This window comes from Crinia signifera, chromosome 9 (genome assembly GCF_055691185.1).
Source record: "Crinia signifera chromosome 9, ASM5569118v1, whole genome shotgun sequence".
Taxonomy (NCBI): Eukaryota; Metazoa; Chordata; class Amphibia; order Anura; family Myobatrachidae; genus Crinia; species Crinia signifera.
In genome coordinates, this window is record NC_139225.1 from 109693445 (window position 1) to 109714450 (window position 21006).

At 42.9% G+C, this 21006-nt stretch overlaps 1 protein-coding gene across 4 annotated transcripts in view; it reads left to right on the forward strand.

Moving 5' to 3' along the window:
* The window catches only part of ARHGEF6 (Rac/Cdc42 guanine nucleotide exchange factor 6), a 79615-nt gene that overhangs the window by 53926 nt on the left and 4683 nt on the right, over nucleotides 1-21006 (forward strand). For 3 of the 4 annotated variants that reach the window (XM_083159486.1, XM_083159489.1, XM_083159488.1), the window contains exons 14-20: nucleotides 38-116; nucleotides 3584-3723; nucleotides 5433-5588; nucleotides 7399-7419; nucleotides 15053-15146; nucleotides 16793-16882; nucleotides 20165-20264. In XM_083159486.1, coding sequence (XP_083015612.1) covers nucleotides 38-116; nucleotides 3584-3723; nucleotides 5433-5588; nucleotides 7399-7419; nucleotides 15053-15146; nucleotides 16793-16882; nucleotides 20165-20264 — 680 coding nt within the window. The remainder of the gene's footprint in view (nucleotides 1-37; nucleotides 117-3583; nucleotides 3724-5432; nucleotides 5589-7398; nucleotides 7420-15052; nucleotides 15147-16792; nucleotides 16883-20164; nucleotides 20265-21006) is intronic. The other variant, XM_083159487.1, reaches the window with a different exon arrangement.

Here is a 21006-nt window from a genome sequence, read left to right on the forward strand (position 1 = left end):
GTTTTTTATTTCAATTTGGCCATTTTTTTATTTTAAGGGGAAATTACCACTGACTGGAATGTCGGTAGTGAGGCTGGAAGACAGCGACACTTGTACCCATGCGTTTGAGATAGCAGGTGAGTTGCTGTTTCCTTCTGAATGGAATTTTATTGATATTTGAGTGATTGTAGCTGAGATGCTAGTTTTTTTTTTATTATATACAAAATATGAATTTTTGGACACACACTAATCTGTATTTCCATACTTTAATATACTACGAAGCTAAAATGCAATATGCCATTACATGCATTGCTGCAAGTTATTATACCCCTTTTACACTGCTGCAATAACCTGGGTTTTCCCCTCATGGACCTTGGTCAGCGGTGGTGTAAAAGGGGTTAACCCGTGTCCCTTTACATGGAGCTTCTACCCAGGTCTTGGGGCAAGACAGGGGCTGAGGGCAGTGTAAACGGGTATGCCGGGTCATCTGACCCAGCTCCCATTTACAGCAATGGGGGAAGCCCAACCTCCGGACCGCAGCGTCCTGCGGTAAACATGGAGGTTGGGCAGGAGGGGCACATAGTCTCCACTGCTGTACTCTGCAGACAGCAGCGGAGGCAGGGAGGAGGTGAATGGATGCCTTTGTGCCGCATCCATTGACCTCACGCACGGGGGCTTAGGGCAGACCAGCAGCTTACGTTGATGCTGGGCTTGCCCCCAGCACGATGATCGGCGGTTGCGGCATGGTGATCAGCGGTCCCATCGCTTGGAGATGATGTATTTTCCAAGTGCTGTCCCCGTTACACTACGGGTTGGCACCACAGTTTAAATGGTGCAAATCCCGGATCCGACCTGGCTTGGAACCATGTTCCAAATACCGGGTCGGATCTGGGATTTGGGTGTAAAAAAGGTATTACTTTCCAGATACATTCATAAAGTGTGTATCTTTTTAATGTAAGTAAGTATGATTTATATAGCGCACTTTCTCCAGCAGGACTCAAGGCACCTAATATAATCTCAACCCTTCTAAGGGTACACACCCACTGACTTTTAAAGTATGCTTTCTTCAAGCAAGTCCAAATTCTTCATCTTAACCTCTGTAGGTTATTCCAGACAATTACCACCACTCTGCACAGTTCACTCAAATGTACATTAATTCAGGTCCCACCCATTCATATTAATAACTGAAATAAAAAAATCATAACTCCTCCTGCCGTCCTGCGCTGTCTCTTCAAGTGCTTCCATATTGTGAATGACCTTCAGAACCATTATTGGTGTGTAGCTTCACTAATCTTCTAATCCTCTTGTGGACAGCCAGCCAATGTCTGGCAGATGCCCCTCAACCTCCACTTGGCTCAGCTCACCCCTGTTTGTAGGACCCAAGAAGCATGAGACGATGGGCAGCTGCCTATATATAAAGATGGTCCTGGGCCTTCCATTGAAACACTCTGTCCCCAGACTAGATCACACGGTGCCCCCAAGTACCTTTTCCCACTCCAGCAACACTAGCATGCAGTATGTGGCAATTACTCATTTATCAATCTACAGTTATCTAGTATTTGTATTTCTGCAAAATCCATCCCTACACCTTTCTGAGGATGATGTGTCAAGCAAAGAAAAAGTGGAGTGTTGGACCAGTGGGTATGCCCTCAGCAACCAATCCCCATTATTTAATTGAATGTAAAGTATTCCTCAGTGTTGAAAGATTATTATGGGCAACATTACAAATCTCCCTTAGTTCCCAGCTCCATACATCAACCCCTCCGCTAACATTCAGGAAGATATATATTAAACTTTAGAGATAAACTGTCATAAATGTTAGCTAGAATCAAACATAAATGATACACAAATGTTAGCTAGAAGCTGGTCTGCTATAAGCAACTTCTCTACTTTTATACTCTTAAAGGTTTCATACATCTTCCCCCAGTTGTTTTGGCCTCAGTTGTAGAGGACAACGCAATATAAATAAAGACATTTAGTAAATAATGGAATGAGCAGGACACTTCAAATCATTGTTCCAATGGAGTCCCCATATATGCTCCTATTTGTGCAATAGTGCTCATTCACATACATTGCCACATTTTAAACAACAAAATGATATCTAAAGCACTGGCATACATTGGCTTAACACATAGCAAGCACATCTGCATATGAGATGTATTTTTACGGACATTAAAAATAATGCATTGCAGACAGAAGAAACTATTGTTGCAGTGGTCCACAACAGAGTGGTAGATAAAGACCTCAATGTTAAATCCTTGAACCTCGGCAGATCAAATTCCTCCTAAACAGAAAGTGAAACCAAAATGATTTGTTTAAAACTTGCTGGATATGGAGAGATGGAGCTGTGCAGACAGAGATTGGATGTAGGAACAGATAGGGACTAAAGGCCAGATTCATTAAGCTTCAAAAGTGATAAAATGGAGAGTGAGAAACAACCAGCCAATCTGGCTACTACCTGCCATGTGAGCTGGTTGTTTATCACTCTCCATTTTATCACTTTTGAAGCTTAGTGCATCTGGCCCTAAGTCATAATTTCGACTGGCTTTTAACTAGTTATTAATAACGTTCCAGGTACTACTTGTGTTCCTGTAACCTACTTTGTTTTGTTTGACGCTCCAAAATAAACTTCCAATTTCGTGTGTTTTATTTTTACATACTAAATATGAGAAATAGATAACACAAATTTACATTTGTGTGCTTTAATTAAGTTGATTTATTGTTAGACCATTGTACAAGTTCTTCCTTTTGTAGAGCTGTCCAGGCGGCTTTGGCGGGTGCATGTGTGCGCCTTCCAGACTTTGAGGAATTAAAATTGAGGAATTGCAGGTGTAGCATTCATTGTAGTAACTTAACAGTAGATTTCATGGCCCATTTTCTTAGCCAATCACACTAGAGGAAACTGATCCACCCACTCAAACAATCAGCTTTTGTGATGATAGTTATCTGGGCCAAATGTTCTCAGAAGACCACCGGAATGTAGAGAGCATGAGACCGTAGCATGGAATAGTATAGTACAGCGCTGTCTAGAGCATAAAACCTGTGATGCCACGCCTAGAGAGCTGGGCCGCTGGTTCTAGTAAGTAAAGCACTGCCAAGCAAGTCCTAAGGATGCTCCTGACAACTGCACAGGCTACAAGGTCCTTACCTGGAGGAGCTTTTAAAATGTGTCTGAATAATGTGTGCACCTGCTGGGTGACCTGGAAAACGTGCACTGTAGGGGGTACTTGAGGACCAGGGTTGGAAACTACTGCCTTAGATGCTTTGGGCAGCTGCTGCCTGCAGGGTACTGTTCCAGGCACCCTACAAGTCACACGCAGATCCTATGGGGCAGCGACACTAATGGCTGTAAAACATCAGCTGCCAGATGCTCTTCACCAGTGAATAATAAAAGTAAGACAATGATCTATTCAAGCTAGTATCTAGCGCACAATTCTAACATTAAATACTATTAAACAACAAAAAAAATATTCTAGGAGACAAAGAGTAACAAAAAGGAAATCTTTAAACCATAAATAGTAAATTATATTAACCTACATACTTCTAAGTGTTGAAATAGAAAAATGACTTATTTATTCTGTGGGTTGTAATGTATTGTTTTCAGGTCCTATGATTGAGCGCATTGTAGTCCATTGTGCTAATAGTCAGGACTGCCAAGAGTGGCTGGACCATCTGTACCGCCTAACCAAGGCTCCCGGTTCACACACTTCTTTGAGTAAGACAACATCTTGGACAAGCCACTCAGTAAGTTGTATAATTTTTATGCAATTGTTCTGCATATTTGTATACAAGGTTTATGTAAGGAGGTGATTATTACTGAAAAACGAGCGCAATAACGCAACTTGAAATAAGAGCAGTTTAAAGCTCATACTTGGATGTGTGCTTACCAACACTCAGTAAATTTGCTAACGGTAAGTTTTATATGGGTAAAGATAAATCATAAAAAATATGCCAAAATCAAAGGAACTGATTTATTGCCTTCCCTGGATGTCTTTTTACTTAAATTTTTTGGTACTTGTGTAGTTTCACAGCGGCAGTTATGTAGTCAGCGTAGCGTCCCTGTCAGAATCAGCGTAGTGTTCCCTCGGCCAGCGTAGTCAGCTTGTGTCTGTTCACGCCTAACCGGAGCTTACACAGTTAGCGTAGTCAGTCAGCGTTGTAAAATGTGAAGGGGAACTGTGCTAGGAAAATGCTAAACTTAAATACTCTGTGACTATACATAAGAAGTGAATAATCATATGTACATGTTGGGTCTGATCAAAATATTATGTTAACAAATAAGCACAGAATGCAATATATTTGCTAAATCAAAAGTCTGGAGTACAATTTTCTGTAATACATGGTGACGGCCTACAGGTGAGCAATAATCAGCCCTCAAGTCACTGTAGCAAAACTGTTGCAGAGAATGCTGGCATGTGTAGTCCTACAGCAGCTGGATAATCACTTATTGCCCACCCCTGCTTGAGAGGACCTATTTGGTTGTCAGATGAATAGATTCTGTTGGGGAGATATATCATGTGCCTGATATTGTGGTGTGGTAGTAGACACAATGGCTTTAAATAGTGGGTGATATATATGCGTAGCAACTTACAAAATAGAACAAGCTTATATGTCATCCAATTTTTCATTGAGGTTTCTAGAAACGTGAATGGTAAATTGTTTCCCGGAACCTTATTTCTGCTTTAATGAGGAAAGAAGAAGAGGCTCTATCTATCTATCTATCTATCTATCTATCTAATCTAGTGTCCGTGTGTCTCCGAAAAACTGTTGGCAGTGAATTAAACTACATCTACTAGCTTTCGAAGCATTTGCTATTGTACATGTGCAGTCATGTGCTGCATGCTAGATAATAGATAAACAATCACACTTCAATTTAACATTCCTGGTTATCTCTCTAGAGTTCAGCAACAGGACTGTGGCCCTCATTCTTGTCTGGTCGCTATGTTACGAATTTGTAACAGCGACCGATGTTTTCTGCCTGCGTATGCGTATAATCGCTTATGAGCATGTATAGGTTTTCACTGCCATGCATAGTCTCTATGGTGCTTGCGGGGGAGGGCCGTGCAGGAGTCAGGCAGGGGGCAAACACCCGGAAACCACTGGGCATCCCAATGTGGAACGGGTGGGGGGTGGGGGTTGGGGCGCTACTGGACATCCGGTGGCAGGAGACTGACATCAATGGATGTCAGCTGCCCACCCTGTTTATGCAAAACATCCAATTGCAGTGCTGCGGGGACAGCCGTAAGGCCGGGTGGCGCTACAAGGCTCACAAAGCAGCGAACTAACGCTGCTTTGCGAGCCAACGAGAATTTGGACTCATATATGTTAGGAAATCACTTAATTCCTCATTTAAATTGTCAAATTGTGGAGTAATGCCTACTGTGCTACAAATACCAAAATGAAAACAAATTGGCTGTAAGTACAACTAATTTTAGAAACCATTTATCTGTCAGTTCACAGACAGAAAAAATCCTGTTCCATCTCATCACTCCTATTCAGCAGTTCCTCACGGACCCCTGGAACCTGCCATAATCAACAAGACTTGGGCTATGAGCTGTCTGCGACCGGCTCCTCCACTCAGACCCTCAGCTGCACTTATCTATAAAGAGGTAAGCAGGCGTACAACTTCCAGCATTACTCTCGATTTTAGGCGCATTGTACTCTTATGTTGTTATTGTTGTGCACCCTCATATAACATTGTCTAGCAAATCTAGCACTTACTGAGTACATTTATGACACGTGAACTTTTTAATGTAATTGCAAAATGGTAAAATCAGCCATATTAATTTCATATGCTAAAGTTGTCACTGGCCAGTAAAAAAGAACCTTTGAGTATGTGCGGTGTTAAATGGCTGCTTCCACTGACTCTTTTGCTTCTTATGGGATGATACTTTGCAAGTCCCTGTGACACAGTGCATATATGTTACCATAAAATGTAAATGATTAGGTATTTGACTAATCCACATAGACATGTAATATAAATATATGTCATCTAGTAAACCATGCTGGTGGCACATCAGCTAACATTGCTTTTAACTTGTCATGCATTCTCAATGATGTTTATTACTGCGTATGTTGCTGGCGATGTGTTACTAGAAAATATTTCAAGGTCAACAGAGCTGTCCATTGAAGTTTGCTTAGTGTGCCTTATTGTATAATAGCTGACAACATCACACATTTCAGTTTATGAAAAGTGCCAGACTTCCTCTCCAACTGCAGGTAGTGCGAGTATGTGCGCGGCTTAGATAATTACAGGGCACCTCATGTGACAAGCCCTGCATTCTCAAACTCCTTTGTGAATGCAGTGTGGTCTGAAGTGACCGTGACTAGCCTGCTAGGTCTCATTGTGTAAAATGTCACTCCAGTGCTCTAGTCAAGCTCACATAGCCACAAATAAATACACTTATACTGAAACAAACATCGTGCCATGCATCAGTCAGCACTAAAGGGAAATGATCTGCTTTTAATGGTACTTTCAGGTTCCGGAGCTATTTAGCACTTGTTTTTTTATTGCTTGTCTTTGCAATTATATGTTGCGAGGTGTGATTTTATTGTTTCTACTTCAATGCCCTGCGTCACTGCGTGCAACTAATTTTACAAGTGGTTTGTTACGGATCGTGACGTACTTTAAACGGTTTGGTAGGTTTGGACAAAAGAGAGCCACTTTGTTCTTCAGCAACTACCTTAACATATACATTGTGGCTCTGCGGTTACCACTGGTGGTCATGGTGGATGATGGCCAACCTTTTATTATAACTCTTTGTATACTCATATGGTGACAGTATTTGCAGTTGGATGCTTTTGCCTCTGAGCTTATGGGAGATCACGAGTAGCGATTTTGGGCTATTTTCTAAGCGATCTCTCCAGATAGAAAGTAAGCACGGATCGCTGACTAGATTTTAAATGCATCCAGTCTAGTTAAATCGCCAGTATTCTCACCAGATGGCACTGGTCAGCTGGTGCATCGCATGTGTCAGTGATGTGTGCTGAGCCATCTATGCCTAACCTTTTGAGTGCCAAACAAACATTTATATTCATCATATTGACCTGTAAGGTTTCCTTTTTATATTCATTTAAAAAGGAAACCTTACAGGTCAATATGATGAAAAAGATTATATTTCAAATATAATCTTTTTTTTTTTTTTTTTTTACACAATATTTTTTTTATTTGAAATTCTAGAACAAATTTGAGCGACGCTGGCATTTTTAGTGGACAGGCGACTGTATACCAGCCATACAGAAAGGCAGTTAAACATCTTATGTGTCATGTTTAGTTTTATAACCCAGAACACACCGAAAAAGGTGTTTCCTTATTAGATTTTTCATGGAATGAGTGGTTAAGTAATGCCTCTTAATAAATCCCTTTTCATCTGCTCCCTCTTACATATATTCTTTTTTTTTTCTACATATTTATTTTAGAGGATGTCTTATATCTTAAAGGTAAGGTTAGACCAATTGTTACGCTGCAATAAACAAGCTTACTCCCCATTGCCTATGTTGTCTTGCTTATGTCCGTCTAATATCTGCTAGTCACAGGGTGGTCATACAAATGAGTAAATAGGCTTAACGGTAAAACAAATGAGTTCCAACATATTGATTGCAATGTATTTCACAGTATATCAGTAGAACTTGATCAAATGAACACGTCTTACGCACAGAACATATAGGGCCTTATTCTGATTGAGTCTGACGGTTGTGTATTTTGGACGGGCACGGAGTGTTCTTAACCCCACCTATCGTACAGATTGCTCACACTGTCTGAATGCGGTAGGCTGCCAAGCGAATGGACCGCGAGTGGATGTTTCATGTGAACACCCACTCGCTGGCCTGTGGGAACCTCCCCCATCCTCCGATGGTCGCCGTCCATCGACTGATGGACCGATCGGTCAGGTAGCCCCAAGTGCTCCAGACCACTCAGACATTTTTCCATGTGAAAGCCGGGATATGGGCGGGCAGCTGGCATCCGGCTATGTCAGCTGTCCGCCCCCCACACGTGCGTCACGACCGGATTTCCATACGCACGCCCAGCATTTTCATGGGAACTGCCGTGAAATGCGGGGCGTATGCATATGGTAATGAGCCCAAACAGCCCATTGAGGCGTGTGCACATGCGCAGAGGCACCTCTGCACATGCGCGTAAAACACAAATCAGAATAAGGGCCGTAATGTGCTGAAAATGCATGAGTACAAAATAAGTGTTTAGTGCAGAAGCCCTAAAAAAACTTTTGATCTGCAGCTCCTCTGTGTAAGGACTGCTTTCTATTAGGGTAAAATGCATCATACACACAGAGTATGTGCACTGACCAAGCAAATACAGCTGAATCATTTACTGTATAACTCAGAAAGCAGATTCTAATTGATTTGCACCTCTGGGGTTTTTTAAGGACCCTGCACCAGGAGAAATTTAATTTTGAAGAGAACTGATCCCCTGTCCGCTTTCGGTTAGGGCCCTTTCACACGTGCATATTGGTTATAATGGGTACAAATTCCCAAGTTAATTTGCATCTACCAGGCTAATGTAAAACATGGGTTTTTGAAGCTGTGCACTTGTAAAAGGATGGTTGGACCAGCAGTGCCAGATTAGGTAACGGTGCATAGAGCTCTTTATAGATGACCTAAACCCATTTACACATTCATCACGCACATTTACAAACACAGCTTCGGATTAAATATGGAAGGGTTGTTATGACTTCTATAAATATGGGCACTATCTCCTGAACATTGTTCCTATGACTTTACCTGAGCTGTTGTCTGTTTCTGCAGGCCTCTAAAGGAGATTTTTTGGGGCTTTTTTTTGTGTGCATTATGTTGCATTAACAAAGCTTTTTGTCACTTACAAAGCAGTGTTTGGAATTGTATTGCTTTATTAAAATTCTGTGAGTTGGTTCTTCGCAATCATTTTTATTATTGTATGAATGGGCACTTTTATCTTTTTCAGCGTAAGTGCAAATGCAAATGTGTTCTGAATGCATTGTAATATGAATACTGTTTTGCATCCGTCGTGTCCATCTTGTAATAATCACATTGCCGAATTAAATGTTTCCATATTTTGATGGAATTAAAATGTTTTGAGCCGTGATGTTCTTCAGCAGTTGAATGTTCCAATACTGCACCACTTAATGACGGAAACAAAAGCCAGGTTTACATGAAAGCACAGTAGCCCGTGTTATTTGAGGATACTCTGTAATTGACTAAACAGATGTGTCCTCATGCACCTAGCCTCAATGTGCCATGTGGTGCGAGAGGTCTGGCACAAGTGAGCTGCACAGAGCTGTGCAGCATTAGTTTCTTTCTTGAATGTGCAGCTTATTCACACTGCAGATGCAACAAAACTTCACACGGAGTGAATCACAGACTTAAGTTGGACAAGGATGAGTTTTCTATACGCGCAGAGTCACCGATGACGCACAACGGAACTTGGCGTGAAAAAAAACGAAGTGCTTCTTCATTGTAGCACTTAGTTTACAGAGTCGTACACAGTTATACAAGTGTTGCATGTTAAGTTAATCAGCACAGTCACATGAGGCAGTTTTGTCGCATTGCAAAAAGAAGGTTGGCACCCTGAGAAGGGCTGCTTTGTGCGACAGTGGCAATAGTGTATGAAGACACACCTGTAGTGCTTTCTGAAGTCTATATACAGCCATATACTTGGCTTAAAAGACTTATGGGTATTCAATCTCGGCAGCTATTTCCGCCTGTCACCTATTCAATGCCGTTTCTGACAGCATTGAAGGCAGTTTCCGACAAAACAGATCCAACTTTAAAACAAGTCGGATCTGTTTTGTCAGAAATGGCAGCGGATTGTTAAATTCACTCCCGTTTTACGCCAATCCTCAGACTTTCCGACAGTCTGAACCTTGAATTCTGACTGTTGAGTTCCTGACAAACAGAAGGAAATGGCAGTCGGGGACGTACAGTCGGAACGTTCTGACAATCTGAATCCCAGATTGAATACCGCTCTCAAAGGCTAGTAGATTACAATAAATGTTTCTAGTCTCCCTATAATACAGCAGGGTTGCTCAGTTCTTCATAGGGATACAGTATACATAACTGCTTTCCAGATTCTACTTTCATACCGCCTGAATCTTTTACCAATGGCATTTCTTTGTCATTTCGGCTTTCTCCTGGATTTTTGCCAATGTTGTTCCAGTAGTTTAGACAGAGAGAACTGCTTTTTGTTGTTGTTTCCCTTGAAGGCTCTGTACTTTGGGAACATTTGCATCCATACTGCATTTGTGTGTTTGTGTGATCAATGCAAATGAGAAACCGCACTGCCTAAAATAAAAGTTTTGGTGAAAAACACAGAAATAATTAACTGACATAAAACAATGTGTCTGTAAAAGAGATATCAAACCAAATAATGAATCTGAAAGTTGCAAATACCTTTATTCACAGTGCATTAGACAGTAAGGTCTGATCAGTTCTGTAGCACTGTGTAATGTCATAGTACATTGGGTGATACTATGTACTAGGAAATGTTTATGTAACTTTGATGTGATCAGAATGAAAACTATTCTGAAAAAGTAAGATGAGGGAACATGCTAGGTGACAGTGAGTATATGCCTTGTGAAGTACAATAGTGGGCAAAGATCTCATGCCTGGTACACACCAGAACGATGCAGGTCGTGAGCAGATTGTAAGATGGTCGTAGGATCGGCTCATGATCTGTTGGAGCAGACGATCTACTCACGACCCGCACACAATCTGAGGACGGGATGTATTAATATACATCGCCGCCCTTCGCCACGCCCCCGCCACGCCCCCGCCACGATGTCAGCGCATATGTACTAACATATGCGGCACGCATCGTGATGCGATGACTGAGGCCCCCCGCGATACCTGTACTGTGGTGTGCGGGGGGTTTCCGTCACCTCCCAGCCGCCTGCTTCTCCCCTGCAGCCAAAGGACGTCCGGCTGCGTTGCTAGGGGGAGGAAGGGCTTACCTTCCAGGGTCCAGGAGGACCTGTAAGAAGGTAAGCCCAAGTCAGAGGGGGGGTCGGCGAGGCGGCAGGGTTGCAATGGAGTCGGCGGGAGGCGAAAAGAAGCCCATAGGCTTCTATAGGGTATTGCCACCCAAAGGTGGCGATACCCTGCCCAGCGATATCGGTTAGGATCTGTGAAACGACCAAATGACCCGCAGGGCCGTGCATCGGATTGGGTTTGGATCTGAAATGGCCCAAAATATGCCCAATATACATACATACATACATAGATTGTATCTAAATTGGGCGTTTTGAGGCCACATTTTTCTGGTGTGTACTCTACATTAGAAGCCATGTAAATAAAACCTAGGCATAACCTGGTCAGATTAAAGCTTTGCTTGACGGATTGAGCTAAAGGAGATTGCATTTTGCTATTTGTTAAGGGCTATTGGTGATAACGTGTTGTCTACGGTAATCATGTACTATGATAGCTTCCCCATGGCAGCATAAAGGACAGCATTAACTAGGCTCGCGCATTGACATACACCAGTACGTGTATAGAAACTGTCATGTAACACATGCTAGAGACCTTACAACGTGTTTTTCTGTTACTTGAAATGGGTCAATGGTGGAATTTCAACAGCAGCAGTGCAAGGCCATTACCAGATGTGGAATCCTCATAGGAAATTGCATGCTGTATGTCTTTTGTAGCTGCAATCCTGTGAATAAAATGAATAAGAGCTTTCCTGTAACCTTTCCTTTGCTGTGACCCCTCTAGAGTCGGCAGTAGCTCCAGCCAACAAGTGCCTGTGCTGTGTGTGATTTATATCACAGAGAGAGGGTGTTATATAGACAGATGACCCTTGTTTCTACTGACACACTACGCTCTGACTGATCATTGTGACATTTTATTATACCGAGATGTAATTATATCCAGTAGCGGCCTTCCCACTTGTGAGTCTGGATGTGTGAGGAATAGTCTCTGCTCTTTACTTCAAGCTTTTACCAATGAAATACCCATGTGTTTTTCCCCTTGATCTTGTTCACAGTGGTGACATCCTGTACCACAGAGGTAGATGTTTGGGAACTAATTAATTCACTACCTCACTGATGTCACTAGTTACAAGTGAATGTTTTGTTCTTTGGATTGGATATATGTGATGAGTTAGGAAGCCAATCCCAGGATTTTGGCCCAAAAAATGCCAGGATATGAATCCTGGGATTGGAGCTTCCAATTCCGGGATTCACGGGATTATATTGTGCATTTGTAGTTGTGCCGGACAACAGTAGCACTTGGCTCAGACGCTGCCCGGCTGGGCAGCACAGGGGTTCACTGGTGTCTATGGTGCGAAGTGCTGTCCACCAGCCAATCAGTGAAGCAGCTGCAACAGTGGCTCCTGATTGGCTGCCGGACCGCTAGCTCCAATAGGATGGTGGCCAGTGCTTATTTTAAAAATCCTGATGGCGCTCACAGGGGTCATTGAGCTCAGTGTCTATGGAACACCGAGGTGGACAGTCATAGAGACACAGACAAGGCCAGCTGCATTTCAAATACTCCCAACAGCAATCCATACTTCAGTCCCAGGATTGATACCAAATGGATGGCCCACCTGCAGTGACAGTGGTCGGGTGATATTCTCCTGCAGCACCCTTCTCCTGTCACAGATGAAAAGCCAGCATTTTTGGGACACGCCCTTGTAGTGATCGAACAGAGAACCCTGTGAGGTCACACCCCCAAACAAATGTAATCAATTATTTAAGTTTGTTAAATAGTGCAAAAAGTCCAGCCAGAAAAGAGCTTTATCAGTCTGCTTGATGCTGTTATACAGGGCTGGGCAAATCCCAGTAGCCAGGGCATGAAACATTCCACTGTAATGAAAGGAAGGTTTTGACAATTTATTTATTTATTTATTTGCAGTTTCTTATATAGCGCAACAGATTCCGTTGCGCTTTACAATAGTAAACAGACAATAACAAAAGCTAATGCTAGCTATAATAGTGTGTACACACGGTCCGATTTCCTTTCCAATGTTGACGATATAGTCAACATCGGATCGGAATCGGATGCAGATTGCAAGGGTTTTAACCCTTGCGATCCCGATCCGATCCCGATGACGTATCGGAAGCCAGAAAGTCTTGGCTGCCTTGTCTATATAGTGCAGATCTGCACTATATAGTCAAGATTGGATGCAAATCGGATGTGCCTTAAGATCCTATCCACGATCCTATCTGTTCAGATCGTGGATAGGATCTTAAGGCACATCTGACCGTGTGTACACACCATTACTCTCATGGCTGGAAATCTCCCGTTTAAAAAAAAAAATGGCAATCATTTATACTTCCAACTCAATATGGCTTTGCAGTGTAAATGATTGCCGCTTTAAAAAAAACCTAGAGATTTCTTACCAGATCTCTCACTTTCTGAATCTCTCATCCTATTACATTTCACCCTTTATGCTTTTTTTTAGTATTAATTATCTGGGCCTCTTGAAGTAGATAAATGTCACTCTGCAGAAAACAAAGGCATGTGGCCACACCTTATACATTTGGCCACACCTCCTTCAGTACACTGGCCCTGCTGCTGTATCAGCAGTTGTGCTTCTGCCACCTGAAAAGCATTGAATTCAGCCATGGCTACTATACTTGAAAGCGGATATTGCTGAAATAGAACCCTGGAACCTGATCACTAGAAAATAGGCAACTAGGGAAATAGGCATTGATACATAAGGATAGATACTGTATTCTTTATTGCATCGATTCCACCAGAACGCAAGGTTCTATGACTGGTTCTGGAATTTGATAAGCTTGCCATAAGATAACACATCTTATGTGTTTGTGCGGCATAAGATGCATGAGATGATGCAATCGACAAGATTTTTACATTGGAATCAATGTGAAATGGTCCCTGAGACCCAATTTTACATTTATTCCAATGTAAAAAGCCCCCAAAACCCCAATTTTAATTGCTAACCCCCCCCATGGGTGAAATGGCCCCCCCCATTGGTAACACCACCCCACTATTGACGCCAACCCGAAGCATGGCGAGCAGCGGCGGTACGCGTCCTCCGACCTTTTTTATACCCCCACTATCCACGTCGGCGTGGAGTTGATTTTATATACTGTGGCGAGCGCAGCGAGCCACCGAGCCCGAAGCGTGGCGAGGGAACGCGGAATACATGTGAAGTAGTCCGCGTCCCCTCGCGGGGCTCTGTGGCACACTGCGCTCGCCACACTATATAAAATCAACTCCATGCCCGCGTGGATAGTGGGGGTATGAAAAGGTCGGAGGACGCATACTGCAGCCCCTCGTGGGCTCGCTGCGCTCACCACGCTTCGGGTTGGCGTTGATAGTGCTGGTGGCGTTAACAATGGTTATTGGGGGCTCACGAAATTTTTCTTATAGCATCTTATGGATCTCATGCATCTTATGGATGCATAAGATCCATGAGATGCATAAGATCCATGAGATGCATAAGATGAGATCCATACAATTAAAAAATCGTTTCAATTGTATTGATTGTATGCCTTAAGTAAGGCATACAATCAATGATACGGGCGCCGTGCTAGGAAATAAGTACCGAGACATAAATTCCAAGTTCACCTGTGCTGCCCGGGTTGGGATGTCTGAGGTTTCAGGAACAGATATCTGACAGTATTGCGCTTTCTTGTGCTATTTAATCCTGTGTATTACCACTAACTGATACCCCTTTCACATCGCACTTTTAAAACGGTAAATTGCCGTTTTTTTCCCTTTTTAAAACGTTTAAGCCTGCACTGTGAATGCACCACAGCCGATTTACCGTTTAAAGTTAACTGGCATTTCGAACCGTGTAAAAAGCAGAGTCCTACACGGTTCCTTGCCGTTTTTTGTGCAATGTGAATGTGTACAATGCTATGCATTCACAGTGCAGGCTTAAACGTTTTAAAAAGGGAAAAAAAAAACGGCAATTTACCGTTTTAAAAGTGCGATGTGAAAGGGGTATAAACCGGTATTTAAAACGGTAATCTGCGGCAATGTTAAGGCTCTGACCCGTTTTAATTACCGTTTTAAATACCGGTTTTTAAAACGTGTCGGCGATGTGAAAGTGGTATGAATAACACAAGGTGGACACAAATTGTATATGTATGTAAACTCTTTGCCTTGTCTGCAGGATTCTAGCAAGAGTCCAAAAAATCAAGTCAAGAAATTTCTTCCCAAGAGAAAGTCCGAAAGGAAAGCGTCTGATGAAGACTCTTTCAGGAGAAGTATGTTGCTCTTTTGCTTTTTTTTTATACAATGTTCTGTTTTCTTGCTTGAAGATTGGGCATTTAAGGTTCAGTATAGAATGAAATTGTGTATGTACTTGCAGAAGTACAACATATAGGGCAAGATATTGGGCTGTATCTTTAAAATGGGTCCAAAATAAGGCCTATATACTGACTGATTAGTTATCTGCCCTTCAAATTACAGGCAAGAAAATATCCTTTTAAAGGGATCTCCATACTTGTCATTAGTTCGCTCCTGCACACAGCTGCTAACAGTTTGTTATCCTGCACGGAATGCTGACTGCCTGAAGAAAGATCTAATCAGCAGAAATCTGAAGATTGGGGCGGTCAAGCAGTCTTTTTTTTATTTTATTTTTTGTGTCTCAACATTATAGGATAGCTAAAACATACCATCCCAACTTGTTACTTGCTGGGGTCCAACTTTCGGCTCCGTTCTGGTGCAGTTGCAAACACAGGGCGTGAGATTTAATAGGACGAGAGATTCAGAAAGTGAGCGATTTGGTAAGAAATCTCCAGTTTATTTAAAGCAGCAATCATTTACACTGCAAAATCAAACTGGTTTTGCAGTGCAAAATGATTGCCGCTTTAACTAAACTGCAGATTTCTTACCTAATCTCTCACTTTCTCTTTCTGAATCTCTCGTCCTATTAAATCTCACCCAGGATTTCTGGAGAGGGGTAACCAGAGGTTTAATATGATTGTTGCCGGTTCATGAAGGATGCATGCTGCTGTGTCAACCTACATCTATCCTCCGTGCGATACAGGTCATGCTATACATAACACGTAAGCTCCGTGTGACTCTGTAGTGCCGGGTGTCTTTTTTTTTTTTTGTCATTTTCTGTTTAATATCCTCTTATTTACAAAACTAGTGAATATGAGGCACAAGCAGCTTCTGCTGATTAAAATCATATGTGGCATGCCTATATTCCGTGTGACTGCGGTTGTATGTGCACACAAAAAAGTATGTTCATTTTTTTCCATTTAAATCAGCAGAAACTGCTTTTGTGTCCTATTTGCTCCGTTTTACAAATAAGATGTCATTTAATGGAAAAAGTCACAAAACAAGCTGTAGTCTGCCCCAAGCAAAAAGGTAATACAGTATTTCAAACATATGCTGGCCCATTTACCAGATTCTCTCTCTGGTGCGCTGAAGTTGCGCTCAGATCCACAGACACACACACAGCAGACTTGGTAGGAAAGTCTGCTTCCATTGGGCATGTGCAGCAACTCCATTCCGATCTCTGTACTGCATGTAGAGACCACTGGCCAGGCTTTGGGGAGGGGGGTTACCGAGCAACCGAACCCCCCTCCCCGCGTTTGCCAATGTCAATTCCTGTGTATTTTACTGCCTGTATAGTTTTTGCATTAAGTGTTTAAAACGCTGCATAAAGAGTAACTCTATATTAAAGGATATATCCCAAAAACGCTTAGTAAACGTGCTCTAAATTAAAAAAAACTTTTGGGACTGGGCTTTGTTTAGCATATGTTACGTAAAGCTGAATGTTCGAGTTTTGGGTTGAATTTTACTTTTTGATTTAAATAACAGCTAGCTTCATTGTGTGTGCGTGTTTCATGTGGAAAGAGTGACGCAAAACAAAGCTTTATCGATGTGCTTACACTTACAGGCACTGTGGCATTGGAAGAAGATGCGCAAATTCTTAAAGTGATTGAGGCGTATTGCACAGGAGCCGGCTTCCAGCAAAACCTCAGTTCTGGTAAATGAAACTAAGCTACTCTAGCATGTAATTGAAAGGAAGTCGTGTAACCGAAATCTAAGATTGTGACAAATTTGGAAACATTTGCTTGAATGCTGGAGTTTTAGCCTAATAGTTAGGACTGTCTTTGTCAGGTTTCCATGCGTTCTTTAAAAACTGCTTATTAATGGGGCTGAGGGAGAGAAAGTTTCCAGCTCTTTAACAATGAGACCGATTTAATCTTTGGGTTTCCTGTGTATGCTACAAACAAGAATATCTCTGAATCTGTAGCTTTGTTGCTGCAAACATGTTTGTTCCATTTTCGCATGAGACGCATGTAACACAGATATTTATTGTGGTATTACTGTGTACTGCGAGTACCTGGATTATTGAAGCATTAGAGTGCAATTAGAGACCATGTTTTATGGGCAAAAAGAATTTACTGCATTTCCAGAATTCCCTTGAGTCTATTAATTATATACTAACAAGCAGAAGAAAAACATGGGTAATTTGATTGCACAAAACCCATCTACAACATTTAGTGCTGGACTACTGATTCATCAGCTCCCAGCTGCACATACACTAACCAGCCACAACATTAAATCAACTGACAGGTGAGGGGAATAACATAGATTATGCTGTTACATGTGCAAGGGGCAGGGCCGCCGACAGGGGGGTGCCAGGGGTACAGCTGTCCCGGGCCCTGGCCTCTGGAGGGGCCCGGGCAGCTGCCCACAGTGGCACGGCACCACCCGCCCCCCCCCCCCCCCCCCCCCCCCCCCCCCGCGCGCACCCGCACAAATCCCCCCACCCGATGCCGGCAGCCAGGCGCGCACAATACACAGTGCAGAGTGCTGAGCCTAGCATACAGAGGGGCTCGGTGCTCTGCAGGTTGCACTGTGCAGTGAGTGCTCCGAGTCCCGGAGGGAGAATATGCTCCGCCGCCGCCACCGCTGCAGATCAAGTGCACCCCTTTTTTTTGGGCAACAGTACCCCTGATAGCAGAGGCCTCTTTCAGCAGGAAAATAGATCCTGCCACACTTCAAACATTGTTCAGGAATGGTTTGAGGAACATGACAAAGAGTTTAAGGTGTTGGTTTGGTTTGGCCTTCAATTTCCCCAGATCGCAATCCAATCGAGCATCTATGGGATGTGGTTGAAAGCCAAGTCTGAGCCACGTAGGCCCCTCCTTGCAACTTACAGGACATAAAGGATCTGCTAACATCTTGCTGCCAGATACCACAGGACATCTACAGATGTCTGCCTTGGTAGGTCAGAGCTGTTTTGGCGGCAAGAGAGGGACATACACAATATTAGGCAGGTGGTTATAATGTTATGGCTGATTGGTGTATGATGACTTGCCCTGAACATTAGTAAATAAAAACATACACAGATACATGTAATAATCATCAGGAACCAAATGAATATTCCTTCCACTAATTGTTATTATTTATCTTATGACAGAGTTGATATAATTTAGAAGGCGATGCAACTTTTTCTTTGGAATAATGTTGAAGTATTGGTAGATCTAAAGCAAACACCACACCTTGTGACATCTACTGGTTATTAGGCATGTTGAGAAATGGTCCTAGAGGTCAGCCACTATAGGGGTTTGTGCATGTGATGATGCAGCTACCTTAGAGGCACAAGTGTTCCAGAACTAATCTGACCCCACAGCGTATTGTCTACTTGAGTATTACTTTATTGTCTGCTGCATTATTTTTGGAAGCGGTGCAGAAACTAAAAGCACTACTTTATATAGTAACTAACCGTCAGACTATTAACTATGTAACTACTGTATAATGTTACGGCTATTAGAAGAGGTGTCCTCATACATCATTGCTGCAGTTATGCTAAACCGCTCCTCTTGGCCCGCTAAGTCCAGTGAGAATCTGCTAGTGGCATGTGTCTTTCAGTATAAATCAGTATACGAAGTGCTGAACAACAAGTTCAGTTGAAGTGTGGTATAGCACACCGACAGTCAGGATCCCAACAGTCATTAGCCCGAAGTCAGGTTCCCGACTGCCTGGACTCAGACAGCGTGGGAAGAGCAACGAAGCCCCTTGCGGCACAGTGGATCGCTACGCTCGCCACCTATTCTACTCTCCCTCTATGGGGGTCGTGAACCCCCAAGAGTGATAATAGCCGGTGGCCGCTGGGACCCCGAGTGTCTGTCAGCCATCCACCACCCATTCAGTTCCACTTCTTATATAGACTGTCACACACAATATACAAGTGTCTCATATTTAATTAATCAGCACAGTCTTATAGGGCGCCCTAGTCCCATTTCATTGCGATTTAAGATGCATTTTCAGCAAAAAAAAGATGACAGACGGTAGCAACGTTGCATGGAATATTGCGACTCCCATGCTGCGTAGCATATTGATATACAAATGAGGACACATGTAGGTCTTTTTAGCATTGTGGACTTTAAAAAAAACTGTACAGTATATATACATTTTGTGATATTTTTATTCTAGAATATCAATGTTGTTATTTTGTTATGATGTGGTAAAATTAAATTTTTATTGTGTTCTTTTGTGATATTTTTAAGCTCCTTATATTCTAAAACTTTATTGTTAGAAATGTACAATTATTGTATAACTGCAGGCATGGATTCCCAGTAGAGTGGGGAAACCTTCTGCATCCTCTTCTCTTGAATAATGAGAACCATAGGGTGAGAGATGGTTTTCGGCAAATTGCTGCTACATAGCCCAGTCCCCTCTGTGCAATGTGATTTTTGGCACTGCGGTGCGGGCCAAATGGCACAAATCACTCTTCTTCTCAGTCTCCCAGGGCAGGAGTATAGAAGTAGGCAAGTATGACTACAATTACAGACCCATAATGCAGTGCCGTCAATTGTGTTTATAGCATGCACCCAGGTGTGACACCAGGCTGCTGGCTCCTGCTCAGTTACAGGAGCTCATTGCTGTAATGTAACATTAAGTGCAGCACCCAGCTCCTGTCACAGTATGGGGGTCTCCACCGCCCCCATCATTACTTAAACTGCAGTCGCGCACTGGCGAGACCTCCAGTAGACGTTGATTAGCAATTTTCAGAGATCTGCGGGGCATGTTGAATTAGCCCCATAAGCCAGAACTGCACTCTCTGGTCTCTGCAGCCTGCATCTCCCGAACCCCCGGAGTGACGGAAGCGGTTGTCTGGATGCTTGGCTACGCCTCTTCCTGCAAAGTCATACACCCCTTTTAGCAGCCACCACACCTGGTGTTAAAAGGGTAGGTGGTGCCACTGCCATTACATGCTCCCTATGTCTCACTATTTTGTTGCCTGCTTCTATTACAGGCACCCGCAAGGACTCTATTTCGCAGGTCCTGCTTCTCGATGATGAAAGTCTGATTATTGATGATCTGAGGAGCAACAGGCAAAGTGCTCCAGAAGAGAAGTAAGATACTCTGTAGCCATCAATCTGACATGGTTAATACTCACATTGTGCACCCTATATTGGTTAGCATCCCGGCGGTCATGGCTAATGGCCAACAGACCAGAATCCTTACATTGGTCATCATAAGTATGCTGGGGAGGGTTAAGGCTAAGGTGTGCGGGGGGGGGGCTCCGCCTCCTCCCAACGGCCTTCACATCACTGGGAGAGTCCTGGCTTAAGGACCCCATACATCAGCAATTAATTGTGACAATTATCAGATATGGAGATGATTGCCACAATTTATATTAGATGTGTGGGCTCCCCTTTTGGCAATCCCAATCAAAATCGCCAATCGATTGCTTGATCAGATTTTTAAACATGCTTAATAATCTGGTATTATCTGCGGATCTTTTTTATATGTGTGGACATTCCCAATTCGTCTTCTTCATCTATTTACATTATGAACAGCTGAAATGACAATCGATTGGGCAATTTCCAGATATGAAGATGCAATCTTTAGATGGAAAAATCTGCCGATCACTGAAATAAATCTGTAATGTGTGGGCAAAGTCAGATAGATTGTAAAATCCATTTATCTGGCCAAAAAATCCCTGTATCTGGAAATCCATTAATTGTGATTGCTGATGTATGGGGCCCGTTACTCAGCACTGCGAGCAGGGGAAAATTATTTGATGGTGAATGATTTTCCCCTTGTGCACGGCTGTGTACACGTCCGCATGGGCAGGGGGATGTGCATTTGCAG